Source organism: Cucurbita pepo, chromosome 16 (genome assembly GCF_057944985.1).
Source record: "Cucurbita pepo subsp. pepo isolate OVF chromosome 16, ASM5794498v1, whole genome shotgun sequence".
Lineage (NCBI taxonomy): Eukaryota > Viridiplantae > Streptophyta > Magnoliopsida > Cucurbitales > Cucurbitaceae > Cucurbita > Cucurbita pepo.
In genome coordinates, this window is record NC_141813.1 from 637,426 (window position 1) to 655,721 (window position 18,296).

General features: G+C 37.9%; 3 protein-coding genes across 3 annotated transcripts; all 3 read left to right on the forward strand.

The window, feature by feature from the left end:
• Window positions 1-253: 253 nt before the first annotated feature.
• Window positions 254-1,064, forward strand: LOC147787697 (uncharacterized). The gene is made up of 2 exons (XM_087118731.1): window positions 254-478; window positions 540-1,064. The coding sequence occupies exons 1-2, from the start codon at window positions 254-256 to the stop codon at window positions 1,062-1,064; spliced, it is 750 nt and encodes a 249-aa protein (XP_086974857.1).
• Window positions 1,065-1,513: 449 nt separating this feature from the next.
• LOC147787698 (uncharacterized) lies at window positions 1,514-3,046 on the forward strand. Its single transcript, XM_087118732.1, has 4 exons — window positions 1,514-2,057; window positions 2,214-2,321; window positions 2,503-2,667; window positions 2,766-3,046. Exons 1-4 carry the CDS (start codon window positions 1,514-1,516, stop codon window positions 3,044-3,046), a joined length of 1,098 nt encoding a protein of 365 aa, XP_086974858.1.
• Window positions 3,047-9,434: 6,388 nt separating this feature from the next.
• LOC111777198 (upstream activation factor subunit UAF30) lies at window positions 9,435-17,836 on the forward strand. The gene is made up of 6 exons (XM_023656677.2): window positions 9,435-9,947; window positions 11,011-11,119; window positions 11,235-11,409; window positions 12,154-12,267; window positions 15,548-15,723; window positions 17,579-17,836. The coding sequence occupies exons 1-6, from the start codon at window positions 9,628-9,630 to the stop codon at window positions 17,699-17,701; spliced, it is 1,017 nt and encodes a 338-aa protein (XP_023512445.1). The 5' UTR covers window positions 9,435-9,627; the 3' UTR covers window positions 17,702-17,836.
• The last annotated feature ends 460 nt before the right edge of the window (window positions 17,837-18,296 follow it).

Consider the following 18,296-nt stretch of genomic DNA (forward strand, 5'->3'; position numbering starts at 1 on the left):
AATTCGATGGAGACTATGAGCATTGGAGTTTGGTCATGGAAAATCTCTTGCGTTCCAAGGAATATTGGAGTTCTATTCAATCTGGTTTCGAGGAACCAAAAGGAAACGAAGCACTAAGCGCAGCCCAACAAAAGAAAATCGATGAAGCAAGGCTCAAAGATCTCAAAACAAAGAATTATCTCTTTCAATCCATTGATAAGAGTATTCTGGAAACTATCATTCAAAAGGATACTTCCAAGCAATTGTGGATTCAATGAAACTCAAGTATCAAGGAAATGCTAGAGTGAAGCGAGCCCAGCTACAACAACTTCGTAGAACATTCGAAACTTTAGAGATGAAAGTAGGAGAAGGTGTTTCTGGGTATTTTACAAGAGTTATGTCTATTGCTAATGACATGAGAAATTGCGGAGAAGATATGCCGGATGTCAAAATTGTTGAGAAAATACTTCGAAGTCTCACCGATAAATTCAACTTCGTAGTATGCTCAATTGAAGAATCCAAGGACATTGATCAATTAACAGTCGATGAATGAATTACAGGCATCTTTGCTTGTACATGAACAAAAGGTGATTGATAAGAGGAGTGAAGAGCAGGTTCTACAGGTGGAGAATGTACCAAGGTATGGACAAGGAAGAGGCAGAGGGACATTTCAAAGAGGAAGAGGTTACTCTAGAGGACGGGGAAGAGGTAGATCTTTTGTGACCCGGTCGACCATCAACTGTTTTCGATGTGGAAAGCAAGGACATTACCAATTTGAATGTCCAGGCTTAGAAAAAGAAGCTGTCAATTATGCTGAATTTGATGAGGAGGAAGAACTGCTATTGATGGCGTACACAAAGAAAAGTAAAGTTGAAAGAGAAGTCATTTGGTTTCTCTATTCCGGATGCTCAAATCATATGACAGGGGACAAAACATGGTTCGTTGAGCTTGACGAAAGTTTCAAACACACTGTCTGGTTGGGAAATAGCTCAAAATTGGCAGTTGAAGGAAGAGGCACTCAAAATTGGCAGTTGAAGGAAGAGGCAGTGTCATATTCGAAGTTGAAGGTATCACACAAACTGTGACAAATGTCTACTATGTCCCCAATCTCATCAACAATTTGCTAACCATAGGGCTGCTACAGGAGAAGCGCTTGGTCATCTTAATCAAAGAAGGAACCTGCAGAGTCTATCATCAACAAAGGGGCCTGATAATGAACATACAAATGATGGCGAATCGCATGTTCTCAGTTCATGCAAAGATGAAGCTCGCATGTTCTCAGTTCATGCAAAGATGAAGCTCGCATGTTCTCAGTTTATGCAAAGATGAAGCTCGCATGTTCTCTTCTCAGTTCATGCAAAGATGAAGCCCTTGGTTGACAAATGTTTGAAAATAGAAGATGAAGACTTGGAGGTTCTGTGGCACAAGAGGTATGGGCATTTGAATAGTAAATCTATTCAAATCATGCAGCAAAAACAAATGGTGGAAGGATTACCCAAATTAAAGAAAGCTGTCAAACTTTGCACAATTTGCAATGTTGGGAAGCAACAACTGCAAAAAAAAATTCCCAAAGAAAAGCAAATGGAGAGCATTAAACAAACTGGAATTGATTCATGAAGATCTTTGTGGACCCATCACTCCAACCTCTCACAGTAGTAAAAGGTACCTGCTGGTACTTGCAGATGATTTTTCTCGCAAGACATGGATTTATTTTCTTGCAGATAAATCAGAAGCTTTTGAAACATTCAAAAACTTCAAAAATCTTGTTGAAAATGAAGCAAAAACAGCCATACGTGGACTCAGAACTGACCGAAGAGAAGAATTTACGTCAAATGAATTCAACAAGTTCTGCAAAGATAATGGGATCAAGCGACAATTAACAGCTGCTTACACTCCCCAACAAAATGGAGTTGCAGAAAGCAGGAACTGGATCATCATGAACATGGTACGGTGTCTTTTATCTGAGAAAGAGATGCTGAAGAAATTGTGGCCGGAAGCAGCTAGATGGACAGCTCATGTTCTGAATCGTAGTTACACAAAGGCAATCAAGGACATGGTTCCTGAGGAGAAGTGGTCAGGCATAAAACCAAATGTGGAATACTTCAGAGTATTTGGTTCAATTGCACATGTCCATATTCCCAAATAGAAGAGAATCAAACTTGATGATTGAAGTCTCAAATGCATTCTACTTGGAGTTAGTGATGAATCTAAGGTCTATTGCCTGCGTGATCTAGTAATGCTGAAGAAATTATGGTCGGAAGCAGCTAGATGGACAGCTCATGTTCTGAATCGTAGTTACACAAAGGCAATCAAGGACATGGTTCCTGAGGAGAAGTGGTCAGGCATAAAACCAAATGTGGAATACTTCAGAGTATTTGGTTCAATTGCACATGTCCATATTCCCAAATAGAAGAGAATCAAACTTGATGATTGAAGTCTCAAATGCATTCTACTTGGAGTTAGTGATGAATCTAAGGTCTATTGCCTGCGTGATCTAGTAACAAACAAGATAATTGTGAGCAGGGATGTCATATTTGAAGAAGGTGCAAAATGAGACTGGAATTCAAGTACAACAAATGCAGAGCAGGACGTGCTGCCTTGGGGAGATGTTGATAACATTACTGCAGAAGAATCGGAAGGAGGAGAGACTAATGGAGAAGGAGATTCAAATGAAGAAGCAAATGATAGGTTAGAAGAAATCCAATAAATGGATGAACCTTCACCAAAGTTGCCACAACAAACAAGACAAAGGAGAAAACGAGTTTGGATGCGAGATTATGAAACAGGTGAACACCTATTTGAAGAAGAAGAAGTCGAAGAAGGGTTTGCTTTTCATATCTCCAATGATGATCCTGTGAACTTTGAAGAAGCAGTAAAGGAAAAGAAGTGGCAGGAGGCTATGAAACTTGAAATTCAAGCTATTGAAAGAAATCAGACATGGGAGCTTGTGACATTACCGCATCAAGCAAAGAAAATCGGTGTCAAGTGGATCTTTAAGACGAAACTGAATGAAGAAGGCAAAGTAGACAAGAGAAAAGCGAGACTCATCGCTAAGGGATACTCGTAGAAGGCTGGAGTAGATTACAATGAAGTTTATGCACCAGTAGCTCGATGGGATACCATCAGAATTCTGGTGGCAGTAGCAGCTCAACGAGGATGGTGCATCTATCAACTTGACATCAAAAGTGCTTTTCTATACGGTGAATTAAACGAAGGAGGAATTCATTTGTGCCAAAAGAAGTATGCTAAGGAAGTATTGGAAAAGTTCAATATGTCGAATTGTAATGCTGTAAAGAATCCGATAGTCCCTGGCACCTTCTTGTCAAAGTCAGGCAGCAACAGTGTCGATGCAACATTTTACAAACAACTAGTAGGATGCTTAATGTACCTTACGGTAACTCGTCCTGACTTAATGTTTGTGGTTTGCTTGAGTTCTCGTTGTATGGCTGACCCCAAAGAAGAACATATGTTGATTGCTAAAAGGGTACTGAGATATTTAAAAGGCACATTAGATGTTGGAGTTTATTACTAATGGAGTAAGGATGCAAATCTTTTGGGATACATAGATAGTGATTATGCGCGAGACATTGATGACAGGAAGAGCACTTCAGGCTATGTTTTCTTTCTAAATGGAGCATCAATATGTTGGAGTTCAAGGAAGTAGGGAATTGTCACACTATCATCTACAAAAGCTGAATGTGTAGCTGCCACTGCAAGTGCATATCATGGTGTTTGGCTTAAGGGAATTCTGAAGGAGCTAGGTGTTCTAAGTAGCGAGTGCATCGATATCATGTGTGACAGTAGTTTAGCAATCAAATTGTCTAAGAACCCAGTTATGCATTGAAGGACAAAACATATTGATGTCAGGTATCATTACTTGCGTAATTTGTTAACTAATGGGATGCTGAGGTTAGTGTTTTGCGGAACGGAAGATCAAGTGGCAGATATAATGACTAAACCAATTAAGCTAGATAAATTTGTGAAATTTAGAGGCATGCTTGGAGTTCGAAAACTTGAGTAAACTGATGCTCTTTCAGCATACTTCAATTTACTAGGAGGAATTTGTTGGAGTTTCTGACTTGGTCTTGGTTTGTTCGGTTGGTTTGTTTTTCAAATAGATAATTGGTAGGAGTTGATTTGTTTTTTTGATTCGGTTGGTTTTGATTAGGTTCGTTTGTTATTCTGTTTTGTAAGGCTCTATAAAAGCCGTAGTTATCCTTCAATAAAGATCAATCAATTCCCTTTAGGATCACAAGATAGACATAGAAAAAAGGTTAGCTAGCTCATCCTTGAATCCGTCTAGAGCCAATGGGGCAAATAATACTCATAGGCTAGACCTTGTAACTCACTCAAGATTAAGATCGAGTCTGTAACGCTCCTAACTTTCTCTATCCTAATTAGCGACGTTACCTTGTACTCATATAACGAAAGTGCGAGAGTTTACGTAAGACAGTCTCAATAACGACAATACGTTTATTATTATAAGCAATTCATACCTGGGGGAAAACAATAACGACAGCCTAACCTAGAAATAATCAACAGATAACTAGAGGAACAATTGCAATAACTAATAACCGAGAGAATCCAACAAGACACCTATGACACTACAAACCCTCCGTAAGACTTCCATGGCCTTCGCAGCATCCACTGTCAATCGTACATGGGGGCCTTGCCCTTACCTAAAAGTATGGGTAGCACGTGGTTTGAGTATTATATAAAATACCAGTAAGTCGCCCCACTGTTGGGGTTAAGCATATAATCATACATTAGGATACATGTGATCGCATACAATACACATACATAAGCACAAATGTCAAAAGAAAGAAACCGAGAGAGGGGTCTGTCTTCCGTTCCTTCCCATGGTCTTAGGCCCTTGCTTTGTCCGGGCGGGGGTGGATGCATGGTACTTTCCCACACATGGCCCACGTGCGTGACTGTGGGCCCACCAGGCGAGTTTGCATGCGAACTCCCTGGGCCTGGCTTGGTCAGGTATGTATGACATACAATATCGGACGCCACGAAAAGAAGGGTCTGCATGATATCGTGGCAAACACAATATCGAATGTACGTGTCCATACCATCAGTAGCATAACGGGGGAGTGCCCTATGTACATAACCATAGCATGCATGAGGTCCTTAAGGTTTACCTCCATGGCATTATACATACAACGTTCCATCCCCTCACCGCATTACATAGAATAACTGGGTTAAACATCGAGTAAGCATATCGTAGCATATTAGTCATCACATTCATGGCATGCGGGGTTCTCATTACATTCATGACATGTCAATCAAGCTCATACGTACAGGGTAGCAAACCGTGTCACAAACAACACATACATAAACATGACATACATAGCATTTCATTGCAAGAAACATATAACCTAGCATACATCAACAACACACATGGTGCATGCAAGGGCCGTAGGGCATGCACCAACATACATATATAACTAACGCCAACAGTAAGGTTACTTACCTCCAAGGCCTTGGCCGAAGTCACTCACCACGCTAACCCCAGCACCTAACTACCTCCTATAAGACAACATAATATACTTAGAGTCATTTCACAACTAGCTCTTATGCCTAGCTACCAAGGTATGTCCCTGTCACAAACCTATCAAAATGGAGTTATATTGACTTCAGATGGTTGAAATAAGGGTGGGAATGGCTCCAGAAGGGTCGAAAACCTAGAAATCGATATATTATACGTATGTCGTGCCTGCTAAGCCGCGCTGCCAAGCTGACCTAGCCGAGCCAAGAGTGCAACGAAGCCGCCAATAACGCCGAAACCGATGGGCTGCGAAGGACACTGACGGTGCAGGGTTCCTGGATGCGTCTCTGGGTTGGGCCGAAAGGGAATGAGGCCCAATGGTGGTGTCCGAGCGCGGCCCGCGAGGTGCGGCCTATATGCTGACCGAGACAAACTCGCAGAATGCCGAAGGGTCAACTCGCGGTCGCCGCTTCATCTTCCTCGCCTGAAAGCCTTGAGAACCCTAATCAAAGAACTCGACTACTGTCGCCGGTGGAATGGTCGTCGTCCGTCCGTCTGTCTCTAGTGGCGCGTCTGTCCCTCTTTGCCCGACGTACCTTGGCGCCGGTTTACTCCTATCTAAGGACTCACAGAAGTCTGAAGTCTCGAGACGTTTTCGATTCCTCACCTAAACCTTTCGTCTCCTCCCTCATAGGTACGACAGTGGCTCAAAAAGAAAGGACGGCTACTAAGGTAGCTAGGGTTTAACATGGGGACTCAAGGAATTAATACGCCCTTGTTGGCAAGGCATGCCTCACCGGAAATCTCGCAATTTTTTTTGCCTTTTTGAAACCCTTATCGTTAAAGAGTCACATATGATCATTCTTTAAACTATGAATATTTTCCGTTAACGAATTTATAAAATAAAGATAAAATACTTTGTAGTCTAAGTCTTATATAAATATATTGGATAGGATTCCTCACTCACATGTTTTTATAGGAAGGATTTAAATCAAATTATATGTAATAATTAAAAAATATGACGCATTATTAACGTTAATAGGATAAGACATCCAACTTCATATACTAAGTCATTTAGGTTATTACATGAATATAATATTCTCGTCTCGACTGATAATTTATGAGGTGATATCCATGTGCTCTCATTCTATTGTTTGTACCATTATAACAATAAAATTGTTCAAAGTGATATTATTTCTAATCAATACAAGAATGGTAGAAGATCTTGCATGTGTAAGCAAACCAATATACTATCGGACATATTTTTAAAATTATATCTACTAAACATTTTTGTGCTTACATTAGTATTCCATAATCCACGCGAATATGGGAATATGGGCTCACTAAGCGGACTCGCATACCCCTTAAGCATGGTTCGTCGTGTTAGCATTTACTAATAGGCTGTTGGACACCATGAAGGAAAAGAGACTGTATAACATCACGTAAGTCGTAAGACACGCGTCCGTACTAATCATAACGAGAAAGTATCCCAATACATATGATACACAAAAATGCATGAGGTCCCCATTGCTTAAAATTATGGCATAAATTTATGATATAATTCAAATCTCCACTCGTCTATAACATGGTGAGTCTCTGAATTATTCATACATAACATAGCTTACGTGACATGATCTATAGAGACTTATGCATCATAGATTATCATCATTACAACATATTTTTACAACATGGCATAACATAGTTCAACATAGCATGACGTAACATGCTTAACATGAAACAACATAGCATAGTATAAAACAACATAGCATTACATGACGTAGCATAAGACAACATTGCATAACATAACATACCAATTATAATAATAAAACATACAGTGTCTCTAGGGCATGTGTCATCATACATAATACAATTTGTCCAACCAAGCGAACATTAGAGCCACTTACTTGGTTGATTTAATTCGGAGTCACTAAATGTTCCTAAAGTTGGCTCGAATCATACATAATACAATTTGTCCAACCAAGCAAATACTAGAGCCACTTACTTGGTTGATTTAATTCGGAGTCATTAAAGGTTCCTAAAGTTTGCTCGAATCTATCCCTCAAAGTCCAATTCAACCTAGATGGACCCATGAAATCGTATTACGACATATTAATGAACTTAACTTACCTAAAATATCAAATAATTCCAAATCCTAGCTCAAAATAATTTAAATTGAGAAACTATGGCTCATACTGACATTAAATGCATCTAATAAGGTCAAAAACAGCTTCGAGGAGTTACAAAGGTAAGATTCAGTTCCAAAAACATCTACACCAGCCTGATAAGTCATCAAGCTGAGTCGGAAGTCAAGCTAAGTCGCTGGAGCCAAATGTCACAGTCATGCTTGTCCAAGGCGTGCTGCTTGTGACTGCATGTTGATTGTTCCAGCCATGCTTGTTCAAGACGTGTTGTCCATATATACTAAAACAAACAATGAAGCAGAAAGAACAACTCCAAGTGATATTTCTCTAAACTCAGAACCTTAAACACTTTTTTTTTAATAGAACATACATCAAAGATTATTCATAGGGGAGAAAGAACTAACAAATGACGAACTTGTTTTACTAAGTCAAGCTTATTTGCTCACAAGCTTGGACCTAAACTTTGACTTTTTTTTAGATTCTTTACTCCCAGCAATTTCCGCATCATAACAAACTTAACCCTTGCTAGGACCTTGGTGAGAAGATCCATACATTACTCTCTAGTGTTTATTAACTCCACCACGGTCTATTTCTTCTTGATACATTCACGGATAAAGTGGAAGTAAATGTCAATGCGTTTGCTGTGTTCGTGAAATATCAGATTCTTTATCAATGCAATCCCATATTTATTGTTAATGTAGAGAGTTACCTGTTTTAGTTCACTTCCGATCATTTTGCTCAACAAATTTCTCAGCCACAATGTTTGATATGATGTCGCAGTTGCTACAATGAACTCGGTTTTACAAAAAGATAACGCCACAGTTCGCTGCTTCTAAGATTACTAAGTGTCAAATTTTCATTGAGATAAAACATCATTCCTGCGATGTTTTTTTTCATTAATGTCTCCAACTAAATCACTATCAGTAAAACTAACTAATTCTTTAGGACCTCACCCTCTTTGATAGTTCAACTCATAGCTTGTGGGGTTTTCTTTACATTATCCCTTTTTCGATAAGTGCTTCAATTCGACTGTACCATGCATGTGAGGCTTGTTTAAGACCATATAATGTCTTAATTTGTACACCTTGTACGCTTCACCATTTTTCTTATAACCTTGTGGCTGCTCAACAAACACTACTTCATTTAACTTTCCATACAAGAAAGTACTTTTCATGTCAAGTTGATACGCACTCCAACTATTTCAAGCTGCTAAAGCAATTATCATTCGAATATTATCCCAGCTAGCCATAGGTGCAAACACGTTAGTATAGTCTATACCATGTTGTTGCATACCCTTTTGTCACCAACCTAGCCTTATACTTGTCGACTTCACCATTTTCGTTGAGTTTAGTTTTGAAAACCCACCTTACTTCCATCTTCTTCCTTCCGTTAGGCAAATCTATCAACTCTCAAGTTTCAATTCTTTCGATGGTTTCAATCTCCAAGTCTATTGCAACTCTCAATTTTGAACTTTGATAAACTTCTTCAAAGGTAGTCGGATCTGCAGTGAGGTTAATAGAACTTAATTGTTGTGTTCAGCTTCTTTAGAAAATTCTCCCTCACTCGCATAATCTTCTATCCATAATGGTGCTCTTTTTTTATTCCTACTTCTGGTGTGCTTTCCTCAGATGTTCTAGAATAAAATAAAATGGACAGTAAATCAAATCATGAAAAAGAGAATATTTAGATATAATATCTAAGATATATTCCATAAATAATATATGTCGACCCTGATTAATTATTATTATTATTATTATTATTATTATTATTATTTTGTCTTTTCAATTAAATAATTAGTTTAGTTCCAAATTCGTTCCTTCTTCGTCCCCAATCTCCCGTCTGTTGTTCACGCAAAGTCTTTTCCTGTTCGAAACCAAAGGCAAGCCAAAGCCACACACCACACGCCACGGATAGTGTGCCCTCAACTCCAAATCCTACCCTCCTATCATCGATTGTTCTTCCTTCAATCTGCGAGGTTGTGCTCTGCTTCGAATAAGATTGTGGATTTCAACAATGGTTTCCGACTCGGAGCTCATCGACCGGCTCCGAGAGTTTCTTCGGGATTCCGACCTCAATATCACCACCACTGCTATTGTCCGCCGGAAGCTTGAGGAGTACTTTGGCGTTGATTTGTCCGATAAGAAGCGGTTTATTAGGGAACAGGTGGACTTGTTCCTCCAGACTGAGCATGAGAGAGAGGAGGAAGAAGGTGGCGGCGACTGTGAGGAAGCCGACCAGGAGGATGGAGATGAAAATTTGAAGACGGAAGAGGAGGATGGAGATAGTGAAGACGGAGATAACGACGACCACGATGATGAAAAGGGTAAAACGGGGTGAGTGTTGATTGATGAAACTTCGCAATTATAAAGATTACGGATTTCAGTTTAGTGTTGGGGGTTTAAATGGCTCTAATGTGTAGCTTAGTAATTTTTGTCCATATACGGTGCAAAAAGACAGTGAATCGATTCGTTTTCATACTGAAAATAGTGGCAAGATTGTAAAAATCATCAACGCTGGAGCTTCTATCCTCAATCGATCGCAACATTGTCGATTGTAATATCTTTTGGTATTGCGTTGATTAATTCTTTATTTTAGTTCTTAGAATTAAGCATTTTTTTGTTGTCCCATGACGAAATCAGTGTTCTCAGCTACTCAGGGGAAAGCCTTCTCTTAAAAATCGTATGGATTTTGCATGAATTTTTATCTGAAAGTCTGATAAACTATGCAGATTATGGAAAGAAGTGTTCTAGCAACAAGCTAGCTAATTTGATCATTGTAAAACAATGCAAATATGTTTCCAAACCTCGATTGATGACCTCCATTTGCCCAACTAGTTTGGGAAGTCAAGGGCAATTGGGAGGGAGTGTTAGACTTATTGAATGTCTGGCTTACATGCAATTACAATTAATCCTATGTTGGGGAGAATTTTCACCTTTTTCTTTCATTAATCCTATAGCAGGAACTTTTGGGAGACCTTGCTTCAGGGTTTTGAATTCCAGGGCTAAAAACAATGTTCTGAATCTACTTTGTGGCCATGGTCTAAGAGGGAGTGAAAAAGTTTTATGGATCAACGCTGTTGAATCTGTGGTTTGGGCAGTTTGTTTGAAGGGAATCACATTCTAATGAGAACTAATGTGCTTCTTGGGAGGAAAAACTTGAAATATTTTAGTACCACACTGCTTCATGGATGTTCTGAAATTAATTCTTGTTGGGCTTTTTTGTTTTTTTTGTTTTGTAATTCTCTGATCAGATGGTGTTTTTAGCTTTTGCTTATGTTTTCTTGGTTTGGGTAGTTTCAGGTTGTAACTTTTCATGTATATGAAACGTTAAAAGACACTTGAAATTTGTATTAGAGACCAACTTTGATGATTGAGTTAATTGTTCTTTGTAATGCAGTTCTAACAAGCTTGCGAAGAAAAGAGGAGGGGGTGGTTTTAGCAAGCTATGTAGCCTTTCTCCTCAACTTCAGGAATTTATAGGAGTTCCTGAAATGGCAAGGACTGAGGTACATCTAGAAAGTAAATTTTGAACCCCTTTTATTCAATCTTCTTAATGTACTAATGAAGTCATGTGTTGTCTTTTTCATTCCTTCTAATGCCATAATTGCGATCTTTTCTCAGGTTGTGAAGCAACTGTGGAACCACATTAGAGGGAACAATTTGCAAGACCCCAGTAATAGAAGAAATATTCTCTGTGATGAATCGTTAAAGGCACTCTTTCGTGTTGATTCCATCAACATGTTTCAAATGAATAAAGCTCTATCAAAGCATATTTGGCCTTTGGAATCAAACGACGGTGTGCTTTTATAGCTTTAATTTTGTGGCTAAAATTCTGCTTCTGTTTTCTCAGATGTTTGGACTTACCATTGCTCTTAATAATAGCTATTTTTTAATGTCATCTGGCTTCTATGGAACTTTTGAGTGCTATTTCAATATTGACTCTTGAATTTTCTTTTCTTCAATTTATATTCCTTTTTTTTCTTTTAAATCGTAATAAAGGACACTTTTTGTTTGGATGCTCCTGATTTGGAGGGGTTTCAAATCGTAACTGATTTCCAATGAATTCTGCCGTCTGTGATCACAAGAAAGAGAATGATTAAGTGTTTTCAAATCTTGTTTTTTACATAAAAAAGAGAAAAATTTGCCATACTAAAATTGAGATTAGTTACTTGCATGACCTTGTGATATTTGAATTTTCTATTAATAATTTATAACTAAAAGCCTATATCAGTGAACTTCTTACTTTCTTTTATTTTCCAGTTACTATCCAAACACAAAATTGTAATTACATTCATTTGAAATCTTTCTCGTTCCAAACAAGATAAAAGTTTAAAATCATTTCTTGAACTTCAAATCACGTGATTTGAAATCATTTCTTTAACTTTCTTGATCCCAAACAGAGGGAGTTTTGGTCTCCATTCACATTCCTTAATGGCTAATGCTTGCCACTGCAAACCCTGAACTTTATTCTGATGAAGCTGAGCAACAAACCTTATTGATCCTTTTTTCTTAATAATTTTTTTTCCTTTCCTGGATACAGTTATTCCGGCCAAATCAAGTCAGAAAGAAAAGCAACAAAAGGAGAAGCAGGAAAAGGAGAAGCAGCCAAAGGAGAAGCCACAAAAGAAGCGGCAGAAGCAAGGGAAAGAAGAAGGTAGATAGCGAAAATAGTTGTCTTTGTTTGAAATTCTATGACTGCGTACTCTGTTCATGGCAAGAAACCCCTGTAGGGGTACTATAACAAGACTTCTAAAATCATTAGTAGGATAAAATCTGAATTTTTTAGATAAAGTATACCAAGAAGCCGCATAAAGTTGAATCACCTTGGATCTCTCTTCCTTTATCTTTGAAGATCCATTGGTTTCTTTCTAATCATATGCCCCCAAAAAGTTGCTTAAGTCCATTAATCCACAATAATTTAGCACATCTTTTCATCCCTTGGCCAATCTGTGCAATTGTAGCTTTAACTCCAATATTGAAAATCCAGGAAAAGCCAAGGTTGAAAACACGATCCCAGATTTTACCCATGAGTAGGGGTGATCATCGATTGGTTGGCATCAATTTTGGGTTCAAATTGGTGCTGACCACCAACATGCTAGTTTTCGTCAGTTGGTTTTGTAGGGGTTGGCGGTGTCAACCAGCGTTTTTGTTGGTTTTGGTTGATTTTGCAACTCTGATGAACTAAATAGAAAACAATGCGACAAACTAGACGAAAAGAATGTGAACAACATAGAAGAAAAGGAAAAAAGGGAGAGGAAAGGAAGAGGAAAAGAAAAAATAAGGGAAAAGAAAGAAGGAAGGAGAGAAATGGAAAAAAGGAAAATACAAAATAAAGAAATTAAAAAAAAAATCTTGTAATAATATCTTCCCTTGGAAGAGGAAGACTTGAAGGCTGCTGCAGCAGCCTTTTATGCACGCCAAGTTTAATTACTATTATTATTTTTAGTTGGTTGGTTTGGTTGGTTTTATCCCTTCGTGGGATTGCTGACTGACCACTTGCCAACCGATCTCGACTGAAAAGCCCATAGCCAGACCGACTGGATGAAAAGCCGGGGTAGAAGCACAAAAGGAGAGGCAAAGTCAGCCGGTCTCAGTCTGTTTCCATGGTTTTCGGATTTTCGTGCTCACCCCTGGCTGTAAGAGAGCTATGTGAGAGAGAAGAAAGTAAGAATTTTATTCTTCTTTCTTTCATAAGCTGATCCTACTTGAACGAATTGCTATATAGGGTGGCATTTTCTGCAATTTTATGCTAAATTTAGCCCCTCCGAGTATACTAACCTGACAAAAATATTCACTTTACTGCTGTGTGAGAGAAAACAAAGTAAGGGTTTTATTCTTCTTTCATGGATGAGCATCCAATTTGGATGAGTTGCTAGATAGGGTCACCTGTTTTGCACTTTTTATGCTAAATTTAGCCCTTCCAAGTACACTAACCTGACCAAAATATTTACCTTTTTGGGGCATTAAGGCTTTCATATAGCTTCAATAAAATGTGTTGGAAGAGGACCTTGTGTCAATACATAAAACAAAGGATTCATTGGAAAACTTTTAGGCCTCCGATATTGAGAGCATATGAGATGAGGGTAAAGGAAAATGTATCTTAAAGTTAGCTAGAATAGACTGTGTTTATATATATATATATATATATATATATATATATATATAGGTTAGGGTTGTAAGATTGATGTAAGAAGGTTCTTGTGGGTTATTTGTAGGGGAGAGAAGATGACCTTCTCAAATTGGCTGCAAGTTTTGTATGGTGCTAGGTTGACCTCTACCCTTTTAAATAAGAAGAATCTTAAATGTTGATACCTATTACAAACCTACCGTATCCAAGCCTTCATGATGAGTCTTCCTGCAGCTACAATTAATTCTAATGAAGATTCTCAAAGTTGGTCTCTTAGATTCTTGGATGGGTTTTCTGTCAAATCTTGGACTTGTCATTTGGCTTCATCATCTCATTTGGACAAAGATATATTTTCACCTCCGTGGAAATTGGAAGTCAAAAAGCCCAAAGAAAACTAATACTGTTGTGGATTATGCTCAATGATAATCTTTAGCTCCCCCGAGGTTTTGCAAAGAAAGCTTCCTCTCCAATGTCTATGGCCATCGGTGTGTCACCTTTTTTTTTTTTTTTTTTGCAGCGGGGGATTATCTAAATCACATTTTCTTTGAATGTTCATACTCTTGTTCATGCTGGCTCAAGCTTTTTTCGATATTCAATGTCCAGTGGGTTTTCTCTAACATAATGAACGAAAAGGTTTCTCAACCTCTTGTTGGTCCCCTTCTGAATCTTAAGGTGATGTTCCTATGGCTTAATGCGGTCAAAAGGCATTCTACCCCAATTATGGTTGGAGAGGAATCGGAGAATTTTTCAAAATCAGCGCCTTTCTTGGTTTGGCTGATTTGAAGCAGCATGATTAAAGTCTTCTTCTTGGTGTTCTCTCTTAAAGATTTTTGTTGGGTGTTCTTTACAAGATATTTGTCTTGATTGAAATGCCTTTATTTCTCCTTTATATAGTTTTTTTCTTTCTTTTTACTGTTTTATCCTGCATAGGGGGATGTCTACCTTCAGAGTCCATGCCCCTCCAAAAGGCTTTTCATGCAGCTCTTTCTTTCATTGTTTGGCTAGCTCCTTTCAGTCAAGTGACTATCTTTCCCTTTTTGTGCGATTATCAATTAGGTCTCATTCTTTTAGACATTATGTATGCCCTTGTACATTCTTTCATTTTTCTTAGTGTAGAGCTCAGTTGTTTTTTTTTTTTTTTTTTTTGAAAAAATAACAAACAAAATATTTCCCTCTGTATGGAAGGTAAAATTTCCAAGAAGGTCAAGTTTTTGGTGTGGCAAGTTATGCATGGAACTTGGAAATCTTAACACCTTGGATCCAATAACAGTTAGGGTGTCCTCTTTGGTTGGGCTGCTTTGTTGTATTTTTTTTTGCAGAAAGTTTCAAAGGACCCTGATCATTTAATCTGAAGATGTGATTTCACCAGGGCTATGTAGCTGTTTATTTGAGATATTTAGCTTTAGCTTTTCCAGGAATGTTTGTGGAGCTTCTTCTTACTCACCTTTCTGTGAGAAAGGATTATATTTTTGGCAGGCTGGGGTTGTTTCATTTTGTGGAGTCTTTGGTGGGAGAGAGATAATCGAATCTTTCAAGAAATGAGAGATCTTATAGTGAAGTTTGGCCCCTTGAAGTCTTATTTTACTAGATTGAAGCTCCTTTTTGTAGTTTGTTGTCTAGTTTCACCTTTTTTGTGGGTTTTTGATGTATGTCCTTTTTTGTGGGTTCGGTGTATCCTTTAATTAATTGCCCAACGTAATTGCTTCAGAACGAATTAGAGAAGATGTAAAATTTTAAATTATACTGTTTCCCGTTTCAGCTGACCGAAGGTTCTACTATACTAATATCTAACAAACCTTCTTTCCAGATTCAGATGACTCTGCAAGAGAGGAAAAGCGGCAAAAGAAAGGGAAATCTGGTTTTCTTGCTCCTCTTCAACTTTCAGATGCTCTGGTGACATTTCTTGGTACCGGAGAGAGTGCATTGTCTCGCTCTGATGTAGTGAAAAGAATGTGGGATTACATAAAGCAAAATAACCTTCAGGTAGTTGGCCTTTAGAAAGAATGAAAGATACTTTGATAGTATAGTAACAGTATGTGCTTATGAGTCGGCGGATAGCTTAGCTATTATTTGGGAAATTAGAGAGAATATGTGAATCTTGGAAAACATGCTTGATTTTAGTATTTTTGTAGGTGTTCAAATCATATGCTAGTATTCATCCATCATCCATGGCTTGTGATTTCACTTAGGTGATCAACTTGGCTGTTCCTTCATCGCATTAATCAATTTTTTCTCGTTGTATTTTGACTTGCATGTTCTTTTATCATGCATTATCGCTCCAAACCAATGTGATATATATATATTGTTCTTACCTAGCCATTGTTTTCATGCTATTTAGTTATATATTCCATCCTCTATGTGTAGCATATAATTGTACCTATTTTTTAGAAGTTTTTAGAATATGAGGATTCTCTTAGCTGACATCGTTTACATACCCCCAGCTCTTGATCTTGGGATAGTTTTTTTTTTTTCTTTTTTTTCTTTTTTTTTTTTTCCTTTTGTTGTTGTGTATGGCTTGAGCTTTTAGAAGCGTAACTTATTATAATGGAATAAATGTTAAAAGTTTTCTTTTGGACCTTTCATTTCTAAAGATTATTGTTATCATTGTTTAAAAATTCTTGTTCCTTTCCATTTTATGAGTGAAAAATTCATATTGGTAGAATCTGGAAAGTTCTAATAGTTGAGTGAAAAGTTACGTGAGGAACACCCAGCCCAGGAAAGCTTTCAAGAATTTCTCCAATTTGAATTAATAAAAATCAATGCTCACAAGAGGGTAGAGGGAGTAAATCAATAGGAACTCAAGTTCTGGCTCTACTCTCACTCTTTCGGCCGCTCTCTCCTTTCTCTCGTTCCGATTGGTAGTCATCATAGGCAATACTTTTGAGGAATCTTTTCTTATTTGAATATGATCTTAATGGTCTATAAGTAGGTCAACTTATGGTGATTTCACGTAGTATTAAAGCTGAAATCTTGAATTCAAATCTGTCTGTTTGGGGTTTGCAAGTTAAATTCGATATCCAAACCTACATGTTAGGCATAATGTTGAGGAGTACTGTAATACAATCATTTTAGCTTGGATTTAGTGCTCTGATTTATTGGCAATCCTATCCCATTTCTTCATTATTTTGGATTCCACTTGTTTAGAAGGTAGCCAAATTCCTTGGAAGGTGGGAAATGCCTCGTTTTACTTGAGAGGTTAGACGTGCCTTTATTCACTGTATTTTTCCACATACCATCTCTCTTTTTATGTCGCCTTGCACACCAGTCTATCATGCGAGTTCAATCTAGTGAACTAGTTTGTTGTAATAGCTAAGTCCACCGCTAGCATATATTGTCCTTTTTGACCTTTTTCTTTAGGGCTTCCCCTCAAAGTTTTTAAAACGTCTATTAGGGAGAGATTTCCACACCATTATAAAGAAGGTTTCCACCGCTAGCATATATTGTCCTCTTTGGCCTTTTCCTTTGGGGCTTCTCCTCAAGTTTTTAAAACGTCTTAGGAAGAGATTTTCACACCCTTATAAAGAATGTTTTGTTCTCCTTTCCAACCGACGTGGGATCTCACATTTGTAGTCTCCAAGAATTCATTTTTCATAGTGGCAATATGGTTACTTTTCCAAAAAGAAGGAAAAGAAAACCCCAGCTTTTCTGTTAGAATCCTAGCACTATATGGAGGCACTAAGAATTCCTTGATGGAGTAAATAAGAGTAGTTATTATGGGTGCCCATTTTTTGTGTGTTTGCGCTCGTGCAAGAAAAATGTTGATAATGAACATAGAAATTATGTTATTTTGACGATGCATCATTTAACATCTGAAAATGTTTCTTAATTGTTCTTGAAGGACCCTTCTGACAAAAGGAGAGTAATTTGTGACGAGAAGCTAAAGGAACTCTTCGATGTCGAGTCCTTTCACGGCTTCACCGTTTCGAAACTCCTGGCCACTCATTTTGTAAAGACAAAATAGTGAGTTTCTCCTACACATTGTCTTTGAATGATGCAAGAGAATCTGGAATTTTGCTTGAGATAGTTTTAATCGCCTCTTCTTTCTGTTCTATTCTCTGGAATTCACCAACAAGGCAATGGAAATCTATTTTATTGACCTTGTGTTGTCTCCTCTTTGCTTGCTGGTATGTTGCAAAATCCTTCAGAATTATTGAACTAACGATTAATAATTCTTCTATGCTTCCTTACCTTTCAAGTAGCTGTTACATTTACAAAAAAAAAAAAAAGGATGAGAATTTGCCTGCATGTTGGCCGAACTACATTTCTTTTGTTACTATTCATAGTTTTGTTTTGTTCTTTCTCTCGTTCTTCTCTCTCTAGCACTTCCATGAAAGGTTCTTGACTGAAGCATGTGGTAAAGCATGAGAAAGGAAAACAAAAAAATTTCTCCTGATATTAAGCTTATTGTCTGTTATATACTGTGCTTGCTATCCTATTATGTTTCACCACAACTAGGCAACATTCGCGAAGAAAGAACATGACACTATAAAATGCATGTTGGGTCGAGTAGACAGCGACTCGAGACCCTATAAGCAGGATTGCATGGAGATTATTTG

Bases quoted from the DNA above. Each gene is read 5' to 3' on its own strand.
- LOC147787698 (XM_087118732.1), top strand. From the start codon at position 1,514: ATGTTGGGAAGCAACAACTGCAAAAAAAAATTCCCAAAGAAAAGCAAA. The intron at 2,058-2,213 runs GCATAAAACCAA...TGCGTGATCTAG, and splicing joins TCCTGAGGAGAAGTGGTCAG to TAATGCTGAAGAAATTATGG. The intron at 2,322-2,502 runs GCATAAAACCAA...AATTGTGAGCAG, and splicing joins TCCTGAGGAGAAGTGGTCAG to GGATGTCATATTTGAAGAAG.
- LOC111777198 (XM_023656677.2), top strand. From the start codon at position 9,628: ATGGTTTCCGACTCGGAGCTCATCGACCGGCTCCGAGAGTTTCTTCGG. The intron at 11,120-11,234 runs GTACATCTAGAA...ATCTTTTCTCAG, and splicing joins CTGAAATGGCAAGGACTGAG to GTTGTGAAGCAACTGTGGAA. The intron at 15,724-17,578 runs GTAGTTGGCCTT...TTGTTCTTGAAG, and splicing joins TAAAGCAAAATAACCTTCAG to GACCCTTCTGACAAAAGGAG.
- LOC147787697 (XM_087118731.1), top strand. From the start codon at position 254: ATGAAACTCAAGTATCAAGGAAATGCTAGAGTGAAGCGAGCCCAGCTA. The intron at 479-539 runs GTATGCTCAATT...AATGAATTACAG, and splicing joins CCGATAAATTCAACTTCGTA to GCATCTTTGCTTGTACATGA.